This window comes from Somniosus microcephalus, chromosome 21 (assembly GCF_052327205.1).
Source record: "Somniosus microcephalus isolate GS21.2 chromosome 21, FLI_Smic_1.0, whole genome shotgun sequence".
Classification (NCBI taxonomy): Eukaryota; Metazoa; Chordata; class Chondrichthyes; order Squaliformes; family Somniosidae; genus Somniosus; species Somniosus microcephalus.
The window spans coordinates 11,998,912-12,017,324 of record NC_141007.1 but is presented as its reverse complement, the minus strand read 5'-3'; the positions used below and the strand labels follow the sequence as shown (position 1 = coordinate 12,017,324).

Below are 18,413 nucleotides of genomic sequence, written 5' to 3'. Positions count from 1 at the left end.
CAACTCTGCTGTTATGTCTTTTGTTCACTTTAAAAACTTATTTAATGTAAATGTTTGATCGACATTAAACGGCACTCGACTTTAAGACTTTACGTATTGTTTTTCTATTCCCAGCTTTTTGTTGCCCTCCCCATTTCTCCCCGCACCTCCCCCTCTACTGAAAGTGCTGACAGTTCCGCAGGTGCCAGAAGGCGCTGTACCTGACCCGGGTGCTCGTTCTTCACCGGTGGGCCCCGAGAGTGAGGGTCGCAGGCTGTGCCCACCCAACATCCACACACATGCACTTTCCAACAGCATCAGCGGATCGCAGTGAGTGGCAGAGTGCGAGAGAGAGAGTGCGAGAGAGGCAGAGGAAAAAAGGAAGTGCATGAGAGGCATACAGAGTGAGAGATAAATTGAGCTAGATAGAGAAAAACATAAACCGAGGAAAAAGAGACAAAATGTGTCAGATGAAATGGTTTTGAAAGGGAAGGTACAGTAGCCGGGGAGGAAGAACTATTTACAATGTTAACTAACACGAGGCCAGGCAGGGACGTTGTGTGGTCAGCAGTTTAGTGGGGTTGAGGGAGCAGGAGTTAGGTCTGATGGATGAGCTTGGAGAGGGGATGGGGGAAAACGAGAGAGAGAGAGAGAGAGAGAGAATGAGAGAGAGAGAGAGAGAGAGAGAGATGGAGGATTAATTGTTAAAAGTTGTCAGGAGACTAGGGGGGCAGGGGGAGTTTGGCTTTGAGGGGAAAGGGAAGAAGGGAAGCAGCGGGGGGATAAGTTCAAACATGGTGATGAAGAAATCCACGAACTCCTCGAACCCCTGGTGCTGTTGGAAAGTGCGGGGTAGATTTTCCCGAACCTGTCGGGAAGAAGGCGGGACTTCCCCTTTCGGGTTTTTGACCCGCCTACTTTGACGTCCGGCCAATCCACGCGATTTTCCCTTGATTGACCTTGTTGAGCCCGCCCAGCGGACTCACCAGGCCAATTAAGGGCTACCCGGCAACAGGTGACGTCACAGACTGAAATTTCATCTGTCAAGAGTTCTTAACAGATGAAATATCAGCGTTTGACAGCTGTTTGAAGCTGTGAAACACTGACAGTCTGAGTTCTGACATGAGTCATTCTGCACAGACTCAGTTAGAACTCTCAGCAGCACTCAAAGCTGAAGGCTGTCACTTTTCACAGATCGCAGCCATTCAGCTTTAAGTTCCAGCTGAGTGATGCGCTCCCGATGCCTGCAGGAAGAAAGGCTGTTAAGGTAAGTACAGGTAAGTAAAAGTTCTTTACACACTTTAGACACACCAAACACACTTACCTTTGCACTCATGCACCCATCACTCACCTGAACACCGACATCGCGACCCCTCCAACTCCTTCAACCCGACGGCCCGCCTGCTCTAACCTGGTGTGGTTTGGAGCCGTCGGAAATCCCACACGAAACTCCTCAAAATAGGGATTAGGCTAAAAACTGCCTGTTAACCACCTGTTAACAGGCAGTTAATTGGCACTAATCCCTTCCCACCTGGTTTCGGCGGGTCCCAGTGCGGGGCGGGTACCCGCCGCCCCTGAAACTTACGTGGGGCGGGGTTTTGGGCGGGATGGTGTCGGAACCCCCAAATTCGGGATTTCCCCCCCCACCCCCACATGCCTGAAACCCCGCCTGACGGCTCCATGAAAATCTAGCCCTGTATGTGTGTGGATGTTGGGTGCGCACAGCCTGCGACACTCACTCTCGGGGCCCACCGGTGAGGAACGAGCACCCGGGTCAGGTACAGTGCCTTCTGGCACCTGCGGAACTGTCAGCACTTTCAGTAGAGGGGGAGGTGCGGGGAGAAATGGGGAGGGCAACAAAAAGCTGGGAATAGAAAAACAATACTTAAAGTCTTAAAGTCGAGTGCCGTTTAATGTCGATCAAACATTTACATTAAATAAGTTTTTGAAGTGAACAAAAGACGTAACAGCAGAGTTGGGAATACGAGGACAGATGATCCGAATCCTCATTCCGAGTGAGGTATCTCACTCGATGTCAGTGTAGACAGGAAAGTTGCTGGTGCAATATCTGTGAATTCACACCCATTGAAATCAATGGGTAGAAAACGGCAGGCAAGCCGCCTCAGATCCGGATGCCCGCTCACAGCGGGGGAGGTACTGCACCCCCCGCCCGCCCCCTCCCCACCTCTCTCCGGATGTTCCTCCTCCAGTGGTTGGCTCTGGGTTTTCTCCCTATCTTGCCCCTGAAGGGGGTGACTGAGCCTGGGTACAGCTCCCACTATGATTGTACGTTGGTGGGGGGCAGTGTCGCGACATTGGGGAACCCCCGCGCGAGGTAGTCAGCGCCATCAGTCGCAGCGAGGGTGTCAGCCTGAGCGCGAGCGGGTATCGAGCCGGGGACTCCGGCTATCGGAGTCAGCAGCTTTTCCTGGGGCACTCCTAGCATTTGCCAGCGTGGGCAGAATGTGAGGTGACTTTCTGCCGATGCTCCCAGTGCAGTCTGGGGAAAACTAACACTGGTGCTTTTATCCTCTCCTCTCAGTACCAAACGAGCCGGGACGATTGGCCTTCAATGTCATTTCACCAACAGTGACGCAACTGAGCTGGGCCGAACCTTCAGAAACCAATGGGGAGATCACAGAGTATGAAGTGACGTACACAGTGGTGACTGATGAGAACAGTGAGTACCTCACACAGCAGAGAAACACTCCTAACAGATATTGCTGCACGCTCTCCCTCACTCACTGTCTATCTGACCACCAGCAACCCCCCTCTCCCTGGCTTCACTTGCCTGAGGGCCACTCTATCGCGAGCAATAGTGCGATCTTGGCCTCCTCTTAGCCGGGGAGCTGTTTCTGCCTCACCTGCTCCATTAAAATGAGGCCCAAGTTCCAATATCGGGGGCACCTCGGCCCTCACGATTCTTGCGCAGGCCGTGCACCCTGAGCCCCTCACCCCACACACGTGCCAGTGGGCACGCCCGAATTTCTATGCCAGCTTCTGGTGTGTGATGAAATATTCCATTCATCACTCATCAGTATTTCTCTGCCTGTGACTGTGGTTGGTTTCAGTTTCATTTCCATTGTATTGTACTGTGTGTAGGGCTCCGCCCATACCTGGCTCCTATGTAAGCTGGCCCAGCCTGCAGCACATCCAGTACGGCAGACCTCTGGATGGAAGATACATTCTCCTCTGTGTGTTACCTTCTAAGTCAATAAAAGCCTTGTTTTGTTTCGCTAACATCGAGTCTCGGATTTATTGAGGCACATCATGGTGCTTTGTGGTGAGTGGCTCTGGGTGTTGCGCACTTCGGTCGAATATTATATTTTACATAGTGTGTGTTTCCAACAGAACCCATTGGACCCAAAAAGACGGTGAAAATCAATAAGCCAAAGAAGAGGATGGTAATGATCGAGAATCTGAAAGAAGAACAGCCGTATCGGTACACGGTGCGGGCCAAGAATGGCGCTGGCTGGGGGCCCATCCGCGAAGCCACGATGAACCTCTCAACACAGCCAAAACGACCAATGTCCAGTGAGTGAAGTGTCATTGAGATCTCACCGTTACCCAGCAAGTCTGAGACAGAGTGTGAAACACACAGAGGGTTAAATCGAGATCTCACCGTTACCCAGCAAGTCTGAGACAGAGTGTGAAACACACAGAGGGTTAAATCGCGATCTCACCGTTACCCAGCAAGTCTGAGACAGAGTGTGAAACACACAGAGGGTTAAATCGAGATCTCACCGTTACCCATCGAGTCTGAGACAGAGTGTGAAACACACAGAGGGTTAAATCGCGATCTCACCGTTACCCAGCGAGTCTGAGACAACGTGAAACACACAAGAGGGTTAAATCAAGATCTCACCATTACTCAGAGAGTCTGAGACAGAGTGTGAAACACACAGAGGGTTAAATCGAGATCTCACCGTTACCCAGCGAGTCTGAGACAGAGTGTGAAACACAATGACAGAGGGTTAAATCGCGATCTCACCGTTACCCAGCGAGTCTGAGACAACGTGAAACACACAGAGGGTTAAATCGAGATCTCACCGTTACCCAGCGAGTCTGAGACAGAGTGTGAAACACAGAGGGTTAAATCGAGATCTCACCGTTACCCAGCGAGTCTGAGACAGAGTGTGAAACACACAGAGGGTTAAATCGAGATCTCACCATTACCCAGCGAGTCTGAGACAGAGTGTGAAACACAGAGGGTTAAATCGCGATCTCACCATTACCCAGCGAGTTTGAGACAGAGTGTGAAACACAATGACAGAGGGTTAAATCGAGATCTCACCGTTACCCAGCGAGTTTGAGACAGAGCGTGAAACACAGAGGGTTAAATCGAGATCTCACTGTTACCCAGCGAGTCTGAGACAGAGTGTGAAACACACAGAGGGTTAAATCGAGATCTCACCATTACCCATCGAGTCTGAGACAGAGTGTGAAACACGCAGAGGGTTAAATCGAGATCTCACCATTACCCATCGAGTCTGAGACAGAGTGTGAAACACACAGAGGGTTAAATCGAGATCTCACCATTACCCAACGAGTCTGAGACAGAGTGTGAAACACAATGACAGAGGGTTAAATCGCGATCTCACCGTTACCCAGCGAGTCTGAGACAGAGTGTGAAACACACAAGAGGGTTAAATCGAGATCTCACCGTTACCCAGAAAGTCTGAGACAACGTGAAACACACAGAGGGTTAAATCGAGATCTCACCGTTACCCAGCGGGTCTGAGACAGAGTGTGAAACACAGAGGGTTAAATCGAGATCTCACCATTACCCAGCGAGTCTGAGACAGAGTGTGAAACACGCAGACAGAGGGTTAAATCGCGATCTCACGGTTACCCAGCGAGTTTGAGACAGAGCGTGAAATACAGAGGGTTAAATCGAGATCTCACCATTACCCAGCGAGTTTGAGACAGAGCGTGAAATACAGACAGGGTGTACATACAGGAGGGAATCACCTGCTACATACGAACATACGAAAAGTGACGGAGAGGAAAAGACCTCTTGGCCTATCCAGCCGGTCCCGTATAATCGTGATACCTTGTACATCACGATACCAACACTCCCCACCCCACCCGGAATGTCATCTCCGGGGAGAGGCAAAAAAACCAGGTGAAAACCCAGGCCAATTAGGGGGAGGGGAGTGGAAAATTCCTCTCCGACCCCCTTTAGGCGATGGACCTCGTCCAGGAGACCACTCTGGCCCTGATTAACGTTACCAGGTACCTGCTTCTTGTAAGAGATGATCTCCTCCCCAGTCAGAAACAAGTCCAGCTCTCGCCTGAAGGAATTCAGTGAACCAGTGTTTACCACACGAGCCGGCAATCTGTCTCGAGGTCCACTGTTCTCCGGGAAAAGAACCACCTCCTGACATCCTGCCGTTACATAACCTGCGAGTGTGAGCCCATCTCACTTCTAACCTCACTCCCTCTCACGACCTTTGCCTCTCTCTCTGACGGATGTGGAGTTCACCTGACACCTGCTCTGCCTGCACCCGTCCCTACCCGGAGGCACCCCCGCCCACGTTTACAGACCCCTCTACACATTGCAAGTGTAAAGGGCATGAGCTGTGAGGGCCCATTGGAGGAGCATTAAATCTACAGCTAGAATTAAGGAAGGAAAACCTCTTTGAAGAATTCATGATAATAAGTGAATAGATAAGGGAATATTACTGCAAAAATAGGTCAAGAAAGTGCAGTCATAGGATATAAATTTAAACTACTGAAAACTAAATTTAGTGCTAATTTAGCAAAAACTTCTTTACTCAAAGAGTGAACGACAAAGAACTTGAGGTTATTCAAGCTTTAACCAGATGCAGTGACAGGAGAGTCAAGGCCATAGTTTCCTACCTCCACTGTCCCATTGCATGGCTGTGGTGGCCTGTAGTTGGAAATGTGGACAAAAAAACTTACATTTCTATAGCGCCTTTCACGACCGCAGGACATCCCAAAGCACTTTACAGCCAATGAAGTATTTTTCGAAGTGGAGTCACTGTTGTAATGTGGGAAAGGTGGCCGCCAATTGCGCACAGCAAGGTCCCACAAACAGCATTGTGATAAGGACCAGATAACATAGAAACACAGAAGATAGGAGCAGGAGTAGGCCATTCGGCCCCTCGAGCCTGCTCCGCCATTCAATGAGATCATGGCTGATCATCCAAATTCAGTACCCTGTCCCTGCCTTCTCCCCATATCCCTTGATCCCTTTAGCCTTAAGAAATATATCCAACTCCTTCTTGAATATATTTAATGAGTTGGCCTCAACTGCCTTCTGTGGTAGAGAATTCCACAGGTTCACCACTCTCTGGGTGAAGAAATTCCTCCTCATCTCTGTCCTAAATGGCTTACCCCTTATCCTTAGACTGTGACCCCTGGTTCTGGACTCACCTGCCATCAGGAACATCCTTCCTGCATCTAGTCTGTCTAGTCCTGTTAGAATTTTATAAGTTTCAATGAGATCCCCTCTCATTCTTCTAAACTCCAGCGAGTATAAGCCCAATCGACCCAATCTCTCCTCATACGTCATTCCTGCCATCCCAGGTATCAGTCTGGTGAATCTTCGCTGCACTCCTTCCATGGCAAGAACATCCTTCCTCAGATAAGGCGACCAAAACTGCACACAATACTCAAGGTGTGGTCTCACCAAGGCCCTGTACAACATAATCTGTTTTTGTTATGTTGGCTGAGGGATAAATGTTGGCCAGGACACCGGGGATAACTCCCCTGCTCTTGTTCGAAATAGTGGCCATGGGATCTTTTACGTCCACCTGAGAGAGCAGACAGGGGCCTCGGTTTAACGTCTCATCTGAAAGACGGCACCTCCGACAGTGCAGCACTCTCTCAGCACTGCACTGGGAGTGTCAGCCTGAACTGTGGGCTCGAGTCTCTGGAGTGGGACTTGAACCCACAACCTGCTGACCCGACCCAGAGGTGAGGGTGCTGCCCACTGAGCCAAGCTGACACAAACGTGAGTAAGTTCCCCCTCGTGAGGTTGCCAAGATTGCGTCCCAGTGTGTTTTTTTGGTGGGCGGGACCAGCGATAGAAATATTTGCTCCAAACTAGCAGGCGTCCCATTTTAGTATAAAACGGGGGCTGGGGGGTGGGGTTACAGATCAGCCATGCTCTAATTGAATGGCGGAATAGAGGGGCTGAGTTTCCTACTCCTGTTCCTATGCCCTGCCGACCTGCCGTGCAGATTGCTTGAGAAGAACGCCCATTTCAATTGACCATCTACGGTTGCTAGGCAATAGTAAGTAGCGTGGATGTCATGGAAAAGACACAGTAATATAAAGGGAAGGATATTTTAGCCATTTTTAACATCTATTTCCTTTTTGCCACTTAGGTTGTCATGATCATTGCACCAAATGATGTAAATTATTTATTCACTATCCCCCCCCCCCACTCCATTTAATCGTCATTCTGTCATCCGCAGTTCCCATCATTCCAGACGTTCCCATTATTGACGCGGAAGCACACGACGAGTATGAGAATTTCCTGATGTACAGCTCGGACGTAATGCGATCGCCCAGACCCAGCGCTTCTGACGAAACAGGTACATTGCCAGCTCGTACGTACTTTAACACCAGTCACTGGCATGGCGGCCTCCACATTACAGCAAAGAGGTGACGATTGATTATTAACAATAATATTGTACCTGCAGTGAGATGAATGGGGCCTTGCCTACAGAACATAAGTAACAATTCCCATAGGTTTGTAAGACACGGTCCATTGCTCCCCTGTCCATGCCGGTGCTCCCGGTGATACCGCTGCTCCCGCTGCTCTTTGAATCTTCATTGATAGCTTCCTGTAGAAGGCCCTCCTGCATTTTCCCCACTCTGGATATGAGGCTAACCAACCTGTAATTCCCAGGTTTGGGCCTTTATTCCCTCTGTAACTGAGACTCCATCAGCCCCTCTCCAGTCTATCAGCCCCTCTCCGGTCTATCAGCCCCCTCTCCGGTCTATCAGCCCCCTCTCCGGTCTATCAGCCCCCTCTCCGGTCTATCAGCCCCCTCTCCGGTCTATCAGCCCCCTCTCCGGTCTATCAGCCCCCTCTCCGGTCTATCAGCCCCCTCTCCGGCCTATCAGCCCCCTCTCCAGTCTTTAGGGACCACAGCAAAATTTCAGCCAAAGCATCACCAAAATCCTCCTTTAATTCCTCGAGGATTCTGGGATGTATCCTAATGCCCAGGAGCCTTGTGGGTATTTAATCCTTCCTGGTCCTATATCGCACCTTCTTCACTGTCTTCTACAGGAGCTGAGGATCTCTCGGCCCCGCTTACTCTGGCTGGGATTTCTCTCCAGTCCTTTGTAAAAACTGATGGGAAGAATCCATTCGATATCCCTGTCATACCCTGACTGTCTGGAGCCGTTTTACCCAATTTATCCCTCAACAGACCCACCTGTTCTTTGACCTTCCTGGTACTGTTAACAGTTTTAAAACTTTTTTGGGTCTCTCTATGATTTATCTCTCTCTTTCTTTTCCTAGTACTTTCTTTAGCTACCTTTAAGACGTCTTTTGCATAAGAACATGAGAAAGTCCAGAGTGGGAAAAGCCCACTCCATCCAAAGTGGCTCCCTGTCCGTCAGCACGTGGACTCTGAAATCCTTGTCTTCATCTGCAGATCCTTTCACAGCCTCGCTCCATTCTGCTGCTGTAACCTCCTCCAGTCCTACGGCCCTGATTGTCCCCTCCACTCTTCCAACTCTGGTCTATAATGTGTGTCCCCGCTCTCCCTGCTCTACTACTGGCGGCAGAGCTCTTAACCATCTTGCCCCCATCTTGGAATTCTCTCCCTAAACTGCTCCACCTTGCTAAATCTCTCCCAGCTTCAAAGGCATCCTTAAAACCTACCACGTTGTCTGTCATTCACCACTTACCCCACTTCCATCTTACTCCTACTTGGGTCTGACGCCCAACTCTGAAGAGCCTTGGAATGTTTTGCTACGTGATTTGTTGTTGATGTTGTTGACACTGATGTTGATGTTGTTGATGAGATTGATGATGAGGTTGATGATGAGGTTGACGATGATGAAGTTATTGGTGTGCTCCTCACCACTGCATGTGATCTCCTACTTTAAAGGCCACAACATTCTTTCTCCTAGGTCCCCAGGGGAAATCAAGTAGTGCTGTCAATATTTCCACAACCCTCAATCTTTCTCTCAACAGATATCAATCAAGCTCCCTTTCAAAGGTGACAGTTTTCAGCTGAGATGTTAAACGAGGCCCCATCTGCCTCTTCCTATGGTTCAGCTGGCTGCAAACGATCCCATGATGCTGTTCAAAGAGCAGAGACTTCACCCGGTGTCCTTGCCAACATTCCTCCCTTAACCAACACCGCCAAAACTGATTCACTTCCTGGTCATACATCTCATTTGCATCAGCGTCAACATTAGCGCCATCATCAACAACAGATCCTGTAGCAAAATGTTCCAAGCTGTGTGCTAATTTACTGCATTTGCCTACATGACAACACTTCAAAAGTAATTAATTGGATGTGAAGTGTTCTGGGATGATCTGAGGCCATGAGAAAGTGTTATGATCGATCCAAGTTCCTTTGTCTTTCAACTTGCCTTCTCTGGGAGTTGGATCCATTACCCAAGTGGGGGATAGACCTTGCTTGGAGCTTATGAAAATGCCTCTGATTCTATGCTCATTGTCCAAATTAAGTAGCTTGCTTACTTCAACTTTAGCCACAACTTTTCCGTTTTAAAGACCTGTATCTTGTTGTCTCCTCACTCTTGGTTTGAAGAGGAACCTCCTGATATCAATGCTAAATTTGTATTTTTCTAGTTTGAACCTGTCCTGCTCTCATGGTTTTACTTTGAAGTAGCGTTTCTTTTTGCTTTTTCTATGCTGTTTACTGTCTTCTGTAAGGTGCCTCTCGGCTGCCTCCTTGCAGGGGTGAAAGAGATTAGCCCCATGGGGTTCTGCTCCGCATCATTTCCAGCACTTGAATATCTCCCTTGCATTTTGGTGACCAGCACTGGACACCGTACTCAAGGTATGGTCTGATCAGAGCCCTGGACAGATTGGACGTGACCTCCTCTGACTTGCACTCTACTGTTTTGACTGTATCATTCAGCAAGCTGTTTGTTTTGTTGATTACTGCTCAGTGATTGGACAGGGTGGGAATTGAGTCTTCGAAACCCCTCCCGAGATCTCTTTCAATCTCATCCATGGCTTTTCAACACTATTCATGGAGTCCGTGCGTTGTCCATTCTGCAGAATCGACAGCCCCTCCAAGTTTGGTATCATTTGCAAATTTGATCAGTTTGCATTGAGCTTTAGAATCAGCATCAACACCAGCATCAGTGATGGCGGAGCCCAGCATGCGAGTGCAAAAGACAAGCGTTTGCAACTATCTTCAGCCAGAAGTGCCGAGTGGATGATCCATCTCAGCCTCCTCCTGAGGTCCCCACCATCACAGAAGCCAGTCTTCAGCCAATTCGATTCACTCCACATAATATCAAGAAACGGCTGAGCGCACTGGGTACAGCAAAGGCTGTGGGCCCCGACAACATCCCAGCTGTCGTGCTGAAGACTTGTGCTCCAGAACTAGCCGCGCCTCTAGCCAAGCTGTTCCTGTACAGCTATAACACTAGCATCTACCCGACAATGTGGAAAACTGCCCAGATATGTCCTGTCCACAAATCCGATCTGGCCAATTACCACCCCATCAGTCTACTCTCAATTATCAGCAAAGTGATGGAAGGTGTTGTCGACAGTGCTATCAAGCACCACTGACTCACCCATAACCTGTTCACCGATGCTCAGTTTGGGTTCCGCCAGGAACACTCGGCTCCAGACCTCATTACAGCCTTGGTCCAAACATGGACAAAGGAGCTGAATTCCAGAGGTGAGGTGAGAGTGACTGCCTTTGACATCAAGGCAGCATTTGACAGCGTGCGGCATCAAGGAGCCTTAGCAAAGTTGAAGTCAATGGGAATCGGGGGAAAACGCTCCACTGGCTGGAGTCATACCTAGCACAAAGGAAGATGCTTGTGGTTGTTGGAGGCCAAACATCACAGCCCAAGGACATCGCTGCAGGAGTTCCTCAGGGCAGTGTCCTAGGCCCAACCATCTTCAGCTGCTTCATCAATGACCATCCCTCCATCATAAGGTCAGAAATGGGGATGTTCGCTGATGACTGCGCAGTGTTCAGTTCCATTCACAACTCCTCAGATAATGAAGCAGTCCATGCCCACATGCAGCAAGACCTGGATGACATTCAGGCTTGGGCTGATAAGTGACAAGTAACATTCGCCCCACACAAGTGCCAGGCAATGACTATCTCCAACAAGCGAGAGTCTAACCACCGCCCCTTGACATTCAACGGCATTACCATCACCGAATCCCCCAATTGGGAATGGGCAATAAATGCTGGCCTTGCCAGCGATGCCCACATCCCAGGAACAAATTTTTAAAAAATCCAAGTCATTGATATAAATCAGAAACAGCAGTGGTCTCAACACCGAACCCTGGGACTCCCCGCTCAGTACTTGGCTCCAACTCAACATAACTCCTCTAAAAAGATCCCTCAACTTTCTACCTGTCAGCCACTTCCTTATCCAATCCCAGGTTTTACCCCAATTCCTACAACGTAAAGCTTAAATAGTCGTTTTCGGTGCAGAACTTTGTCACGTGACTTTTGGAAGTGAAAATCCAATTGGGGTGTCACTCCCTCAAAGAATCCAAGGTGGTTGGTCAGGTAGGTTCTGAATCTCTGTTGGCTCCTGTTTAATAGATTAACATCATAGTAATTCCTCAGGTTTACTCCTGGTAGTTGATACCATTAACTTACACAATACTAAAGTAAGACAAATAAGTCTTTAGTTACCTGTCTTTGTTTTGTCCCTCTTGTTGAAAATGGGCACCACATTACCTAATGTGTAAAGTACTGGGACCTCTTCCATCTTCATTGACTCCCTCATAATGGCCATCAATCCTCACAAATCTGAGTATCTGGGGACATGTGTGTGTGTGTGCGCACATGGATATGTGTGTACGCATCTGCACATGTATGTGTGTGCGCAGGTATACATGCGCGTGTGTGCGGGCGTATACAAGCATGTGTGTTTGCGCACGGCATGTGTGCAGCCATGTGTAGTGGTTAGGCTGCCTCCCTGTTCAAGCTGTCCCATTGAGTGCCTCCCATTGGCTGTAGGTAGGTTCGGGTTTGTGGGTGTGGACGAGCTTGGCTGATGCTGAACCATTTTCTGGCACTAAATACCAACACGAGTCATTAACTTGTTCTGAAAGGCTCCAAATGGAAGCATGTCCGACTGCTGGGCGATGATTTCGATGTGCGGAAGGTAACCTGGAAACTACCGGTGGAAGTGATCCCCCGCCTTTCCTCTAGCTCTTCCCTGACACGTGCTTCCTCAGACATTGAGAGCCTCCTCTCCGAAGACACTGAGTGTTCAGACACCATGAGGAGGAAGGCAACGCCCCAACCACAGCAAGGTCAAGGTGAAGATCTCGCGATGCTTCTTTCATTAACATACTTGTGTTTCTGGGCAACCTCTTCAGTGGCCTGAGTAACCTCCCGCCCTTGCTGACTACACACCCATTAACTGATGCATTGAGAGAACGGAGATGCATGCAAAAGGTGTCAAAGGCCAATTATCATTCTCTGCATGCAGATGGCGTCAAGGGTCAGCTAGCATTAATGAGCAAATGCACGTACTGCACCTCATGCCGGATGGTCCTTGCTGTTGCTGCTTACAGACAGTGAGCGACGTACAGTGTCCGGGAGGTAGAGACTGCTGACTCTGAATAAACAGTGTGGGACAGAAGGACTGACTTTAACTCCCGGTGGGTGGGGACGTCGATCCCGTGCGTGGGGGCCTTGGTCAGAAACCCTGGCAGCCCTTAACTGCCGCCGATCAGCTGCTCGCCCATCTCGGGTGCAAAGCGGACAGGTGGCCGACGGGCGGGGAGGGGCGGGCAAAGATCGGGTGGCTCGGAGGCACCAAGCGAAGGCTGCCAGCAGCAAGGTAAGTCTGGGGGCTGGTGGTGGGGGTGTTGCGAGGACCTTGCGGCTGCGTGGGGGAGGGGGGCAAACCCCGGGCTTCAGAGTCCCGGACTCTGCTTGTGGGGCCTGGAGGAGCGCTCCTGCCCCTCCTGGTGCCAATGAGGAAAGATTTTTAACATCTTTACCTGGCAGTGCGAGTGGCACATTCAGCAACTGCTTAAGATTCTATCGGAACCCCATGTACGTCATCAACCATGAAAACTGACACCGTTAAAATGGGTAACAAGCAGGATTGGAGTGGAAATTGGAGTCGCTCCAGTTTAACTGCTGCCCGCGGCCACCCCTCCCCCCCACCACCACCACCACCCCCATCCTTTCTCACCAATCGGGGAGAGTTCAAATTCCCCCGAGAGAATTTGAGATTCGAGAGGCTGCTCTCTTCTGAATAATTACTGAACTGTACAATACAGAACCTGCAGCCAGCGGGGCAGGTTATTTATTGCCTCAATGCTGCCAGCTTGGGACAGTTGTAAAATATTTAATAAAATGCGAAGTGAAAGTTCGCAGCCAGGGACGTGTTTCCATGTAATCCATGTCCATAATCTGTAGGCATCTGTGTCATTCAGAAATGCTTTGTCAGCCCAGAGGGATCTGAGCTCTCTTGTTTTCCGATCTGTGTAGTGATCACGCTGCTTCTTTCTTCAGGCTGTCACGCGTTTCCTACATCACAACAGTGACTACACTTTGAAAGTACTTCATTGGCTGTAAAGCGCTTTGGGACGTCCTGAGGCTGTGAAAGGCGCTATATAAATGCAAGGCCTCTCTTTTCTTTCTGCTGATGCAGGCTCCACCTCAGGCCCCAGGGGTGGGCAGATGCTGGTGAAGTAGGACGTGTGGCAATGGATGGGGTGGTCTTGAGCACTGTGTGCAGTAACGGGACGGTTCCCAACCTCAGCCCACGTGGACTTTGAACCGGTCAGGCTGCTCTCCAGTCCAGTGTCTCCTGTGTTCTTGTTGTCGAATCCGCTTTCCTTTTTGTCCTCCTCTGCTGACTGCAAGGAGAGCTGTGATGCCAGGTGGGTGGATTGCTTGCTGTATGTCCACTCCCGTCCCTGTGTCTGCACCCCCAAACCCATGGACCAGCACTGTCCATTCCCTACCCCAAAACCATCAGGTCCGCTCTTCCTCCCGCCCCCCCTCCCCAGCTGTGCCCACTCCTCCTCCTGCTTCTTAGCCCAACACCAACAGTATCCCTCCTCCCAAATCGCTCGAGTCCAATGCCACCATCCTTTAGCGCAATAGCAACTCCAAATTCCAAAACCCCAAACTGCAGGAACTTTTGTGAGGATCAGTTTTCAGTAAGATTATAAAAGGGATGGGGGCGGGGTTTGCCAAAGCTGTTAGTAATTCTCACTTTGCATAGTAATGTTGGTGCCAAAACTATGTTGAATGTTGATGGGTGGAGTGCCGCCGGTACCCGGGTGGAGTGTTGCCGGTACCCGGGTGGAGTGCCGCCGGTACCCGGGTGGAGTGCCGCCGGTACCCGGGTGGAGTGTTGCCGGTACCCGGGTGGAGTGTTGCCGGTACCCGGGTGGAGTGTTGCCGGTACCCGGGTGGAGTGCCGCCGGTACCCGGGTGGAGTGCCGCCGGTACCCGGGTGGAGTGTTGCCGGTACCCGGGTGGAGTGTTGCCGGTACCCGGGTGGAGTGCCGCCGGTACCCGGGTGGAGTGCCGCCGGTACCCGGGTGGAGTGTTGCCGGTACCCGGGTGGAGTGTTGCCGGTACCCGGGTGGAGTGCCGCCGGTACCCGGGTGGAGTGCCGCCGGTACCCGGGTGGGGTGCCGCCGGTACCCGGGTGGGGTGCCGCCGGTACCCGGGTGGAGTGGCTTTCTTTGATTCCCAGTTCTGGGCAGAATTGTGTAGTGTCAACTGGGTTGCTTTACTGACTGAACACATTTAATTTCTTCCCTCCCACAGACATGCACATGAACGGGAAATGGGAGATGAACTCGCTGTTTCCTGGCAGTGTCAACAGCACCCTCAATCGAAGCATCACCACCACCCACAGCCAGCAGTACGGGATGATGAGCAGCTCCTCCATGTCCTCCGAGACCCACACGACCATGATGTCGGGACAGGGTCAGTATGAGCCAAGTCGGTGTGTGATCTGGTGTGTGTTGAAAACCTCTCGCCTCTTGCTTCTGACTGACAAAGATGAGTGTCAACTAAAAACCGAAACCGCGTCTACAGCTAAAATGAAACATAACTCACGCTGACTTCTGAAGCTTTGAGAGAGAAAACTAAAACTAAAGTAACCGAATAATCTGAATGAGAATTGAGGGCAATTTATCTTCTGGTTTGGTCCCTTCCTCTCCTGAAGACGCTTACTCTTGCTGGCTTAAAAAGAAAGAAATGAACTGGCATTTATATAGCGCCTTCCACACCCTCACCGTGACCCACTGCCACTGGGTCAGTCTGGACGTGCAGTGTTGTTGTGTAGGGTAAAGCTCCACATGGGGAAAGTGGAGTTGATGCCGAAGATCAGCCATGATCTTATTGAATATCAGAGCAGGCTCGAGGGGCCGTGTGGCCTACTCCTGCTCCTATTTCTTATGTTTTACGTGCCAGCTGCCCTCCAGCGCCTTACCCAAGAGGTCACTTTTCATATGTGAGCCCAGACAGTGGGTGCCGGCAGTATATTCAACCAGGGCAGGCATCACAGCTGAGCAAATCCTGTCCTTACCCAACAACTGCACATGTAGGCTTTCCATCACTGGTTAGGCCTCAGCTGGAGTATTGTGTCCAAATCTGGGCACCACATTTGAGGCCCTGTCAAGGCCTTGGAGAGGGTGCAGAGGAGATTTACTAGAATGGTACCAGAGATGAGGGATTTATGTTATGTGGAAAGACTGGAGAAGCTTAGAACAGAGAAGGTTCAGGGGCGATTTCGCAGCGGTGGACAAAATTACGAGGGGTTTTGATGGAGTAAATAAGAAGAAACTGTTTCCACTGGCAGGAGGGTCGATACCCAGAGGACAGATTTAAGATCATTGACAAAAAATCCAGAGAGGGAGTTGATGAGAATTTATTTTTACGCAGTGCGTTGTTGTGATCTGGAACGCTCTGCCTGAAAGGGCGGTGGAAGCAGATTCAATAATAACTTTCAAAAGGGAATTGGATAAATACTTGAAGGAGGAAAATTTGCAGGGCGATGGGAAAAGAGCGGGGGAGTGGGATTAATTGGAGAGCTCGTTCAAAGAGCCGGCACGGACACGACGGGCGGAATGGCCTCCTGCTGTGCTGTATGATTCTCGGGTAAGTGATCAGGCGCAGGAACCCTGGCGAATTTTACCCTTCCCTTGCGGTGGGAGGGGAGGCGAAGCGGGCACCGGAGCCAATTGCAGCGCACTAGTGAGTGGGAGAGATGCTTTCTCACCAGACTCTCCGGTGTTGGGAAAGCATGTGAGACTCTGTGGATACACATGAACATACGAAAAATGCCAGACATGGAAAGACAAGCTGGTCCATCTAGCCTGGCCCTGTCGCGATGGATTAATGGTCGATGATTAAGATATTCCCCACACACCCGGCTTTATGGTTTTTTGTTATTCGATTTTCTGGGATGTGGGCATCTCTGGCAAGGCCAGCATTTATTGCCCTTCCTTAGTTGCCCTTCAGAAGGTTGTGGTGAGCCGCCTTCTTGAACCGCTGCAGTCCGTGTGGTGAAGGTACTCCCACAATGCTGTTAGGGAGTTCCAGGATTTTGACCCAACGACGATGAAGGATCGGCGATATACTTCCAAGTCAGGATGGTGGGGAACTTGGAGGTAGGTGGTGGTGTTCCCATGTGCCTGCTGCCCTTGTCCTTTTGGTGGAAGAGGCAAACAACCAGATAAAAAACCAATTAGGGTAATAAATTCTGTAACATTCTCCTCCGACCCCCCAAGGTATCAAAACTAGTCCAGGAGATTACATTGATGCTGGTTGGTAAATTAAACTCATTGTCCTATGGAATTTGACAGGACATGCTGTTGTTATCCTTTGAGTATCACAGTTAATTCACCCCAATATCTGTGCATAACACTGGCAAATGGAGGCTCCATCTAAAGAGGTCCTCTGCTGTTGCAGCACCTCAACTGGGCGGGTGGTTGAAGACAGCTGGTAGAGCGTGATAGACACCCAATGCCACATGTTAGGACAGTCACTTCAACCTGTCACAGCACTGAGCTTCCTTGGCCAGTGACCTCCGCCCCCCACCCCCCTCGCCCACCGCCCCGTGTTAGCGCCAGTCAGAACCGGCAGGATCAGCGTGAGTCACCGCTTCACACTTTCATTCAATTGTTAGGATTTTTTGTGTTTTAGAGGATTCCTCTCCCACTCCGAATCCTATTCATACAATTTCTCCTGTCCTGGATCTATAGCGACTGCCCTTCAATTCACCCTGCTCAAAACAATGGCCAACAAAACATTTCAAAGTTATATTTTTGTGAAGCTAGAAGGAGTAGGAGTGGCTCCACCCAAACACTGCGTACACTGCCAACTGGGGCACCCCCCCCCCTCGCCATCTTCCACCCCCACCCCCCACCATCTTTACCACCCCCCCATCTTCACCCCCCGTCTTCAACCCTTCGTCTTCACCTTCTCCCCTCGTCTTCACTCCCCCTGGCTTCACCCCCCCTGTCTTCACCTCCTCCCCTGTCTTCACTCCCCCCCCACACCGTCTTCACCTCCTCCCCTTGTTCTAACCTTCCCCCCCTGTCTTCACCTCTTCCCCTGTCTTCACTCCCCCCCCACACCGTCTTCACCCCCCCTGTCTTCACCTCTTCCCCTGTCTTCACTTCCCCCCCACACCATCTTCACCTCCTCCCCTTGTTCTAACCTTCCCCCCCACCTCTCAGTTTCACCTGAGTTTCTGTTGGGCGCTGAGCTCCTCAGCCAAACCTGCAGGAGGAATGACCATGAGGTAGAGCCTGTGGGACTGCACCCCAGCAAGAGGCAGCACCTTCAGGAGATGAGGGTTGGAAAAACTTGCTACTCCTGGGTATCTGCGATAAACGTACTGACTGCTCCGGTACTGTTTTGCTGAATTCCTGAGAGATGTTTGTTTGTGCAGGAACACCAATGCATGGAAAGAAGGGAGGTAACTACTCGATCACACAGCAAATGATTGGAGGGAGGAGACGGACTGAATCCGAGGATGTAAATGCAGCTCTTGAGAACCTGGAGATGGTTCTACATGGTTAGGCCCCTTCCAATGCATTTCCATAGATTCTGTTTCTTATTCACAATCATTACATCCTGGGCGAACGTTTAAGGCAACATGCAATGGGAACTGCAGAATGCAATGGGTTAGACACTTGCTTTTTACCTTTGGACCCAGAGCTCCAATCCAACCCAGACTGATGGGATGAGAATCTCCTCTACTGACGATATGAATGAGTTAAT

General features: G+C 50.4%; 1 protein-coding gene across 3 annotated transcripts in view; it reads left to right on the top strand.

The window, feature by feature from the left end:
• itgb4 (integrin, beta 4) overlaps nt 1-18,413 on the top strand; it is a 181,584-nt gene that overhangs the window by 140,115 nt on the left and 23,056 nt on the right. The window contains exons 32-37 of one of the 3 annotated variants that reach the window (XM_085963248.1): nt 2,522-2,659; nt 3,331-3,513; nt 7,425-7,544; nt 12,254-12,463; nt 14,946-15,107; nt 18,082-18,207. In XM_085963248.1, the coding sequence (XP_085819374.1) occupies nt 2,522-2,659; nt 3,331-3,513; nt 7,425-7,544; nt 12,254-12,463; nt 14,946-15,107; nt 18,082-18,207 (939 nt within the window). The remainder of the gene's footprint in view (nt 1-2,521; nt 2,660-3,330; nt 3,514-7,424; nt 7,545-12,253; nt 12,464-14,945; nt 15,108-18,081; nt 18,208-18,413) is intronic. The other 2 variants (XM_085963246.1, XM_085963247.1) reach the window with 2 other exon arrangements.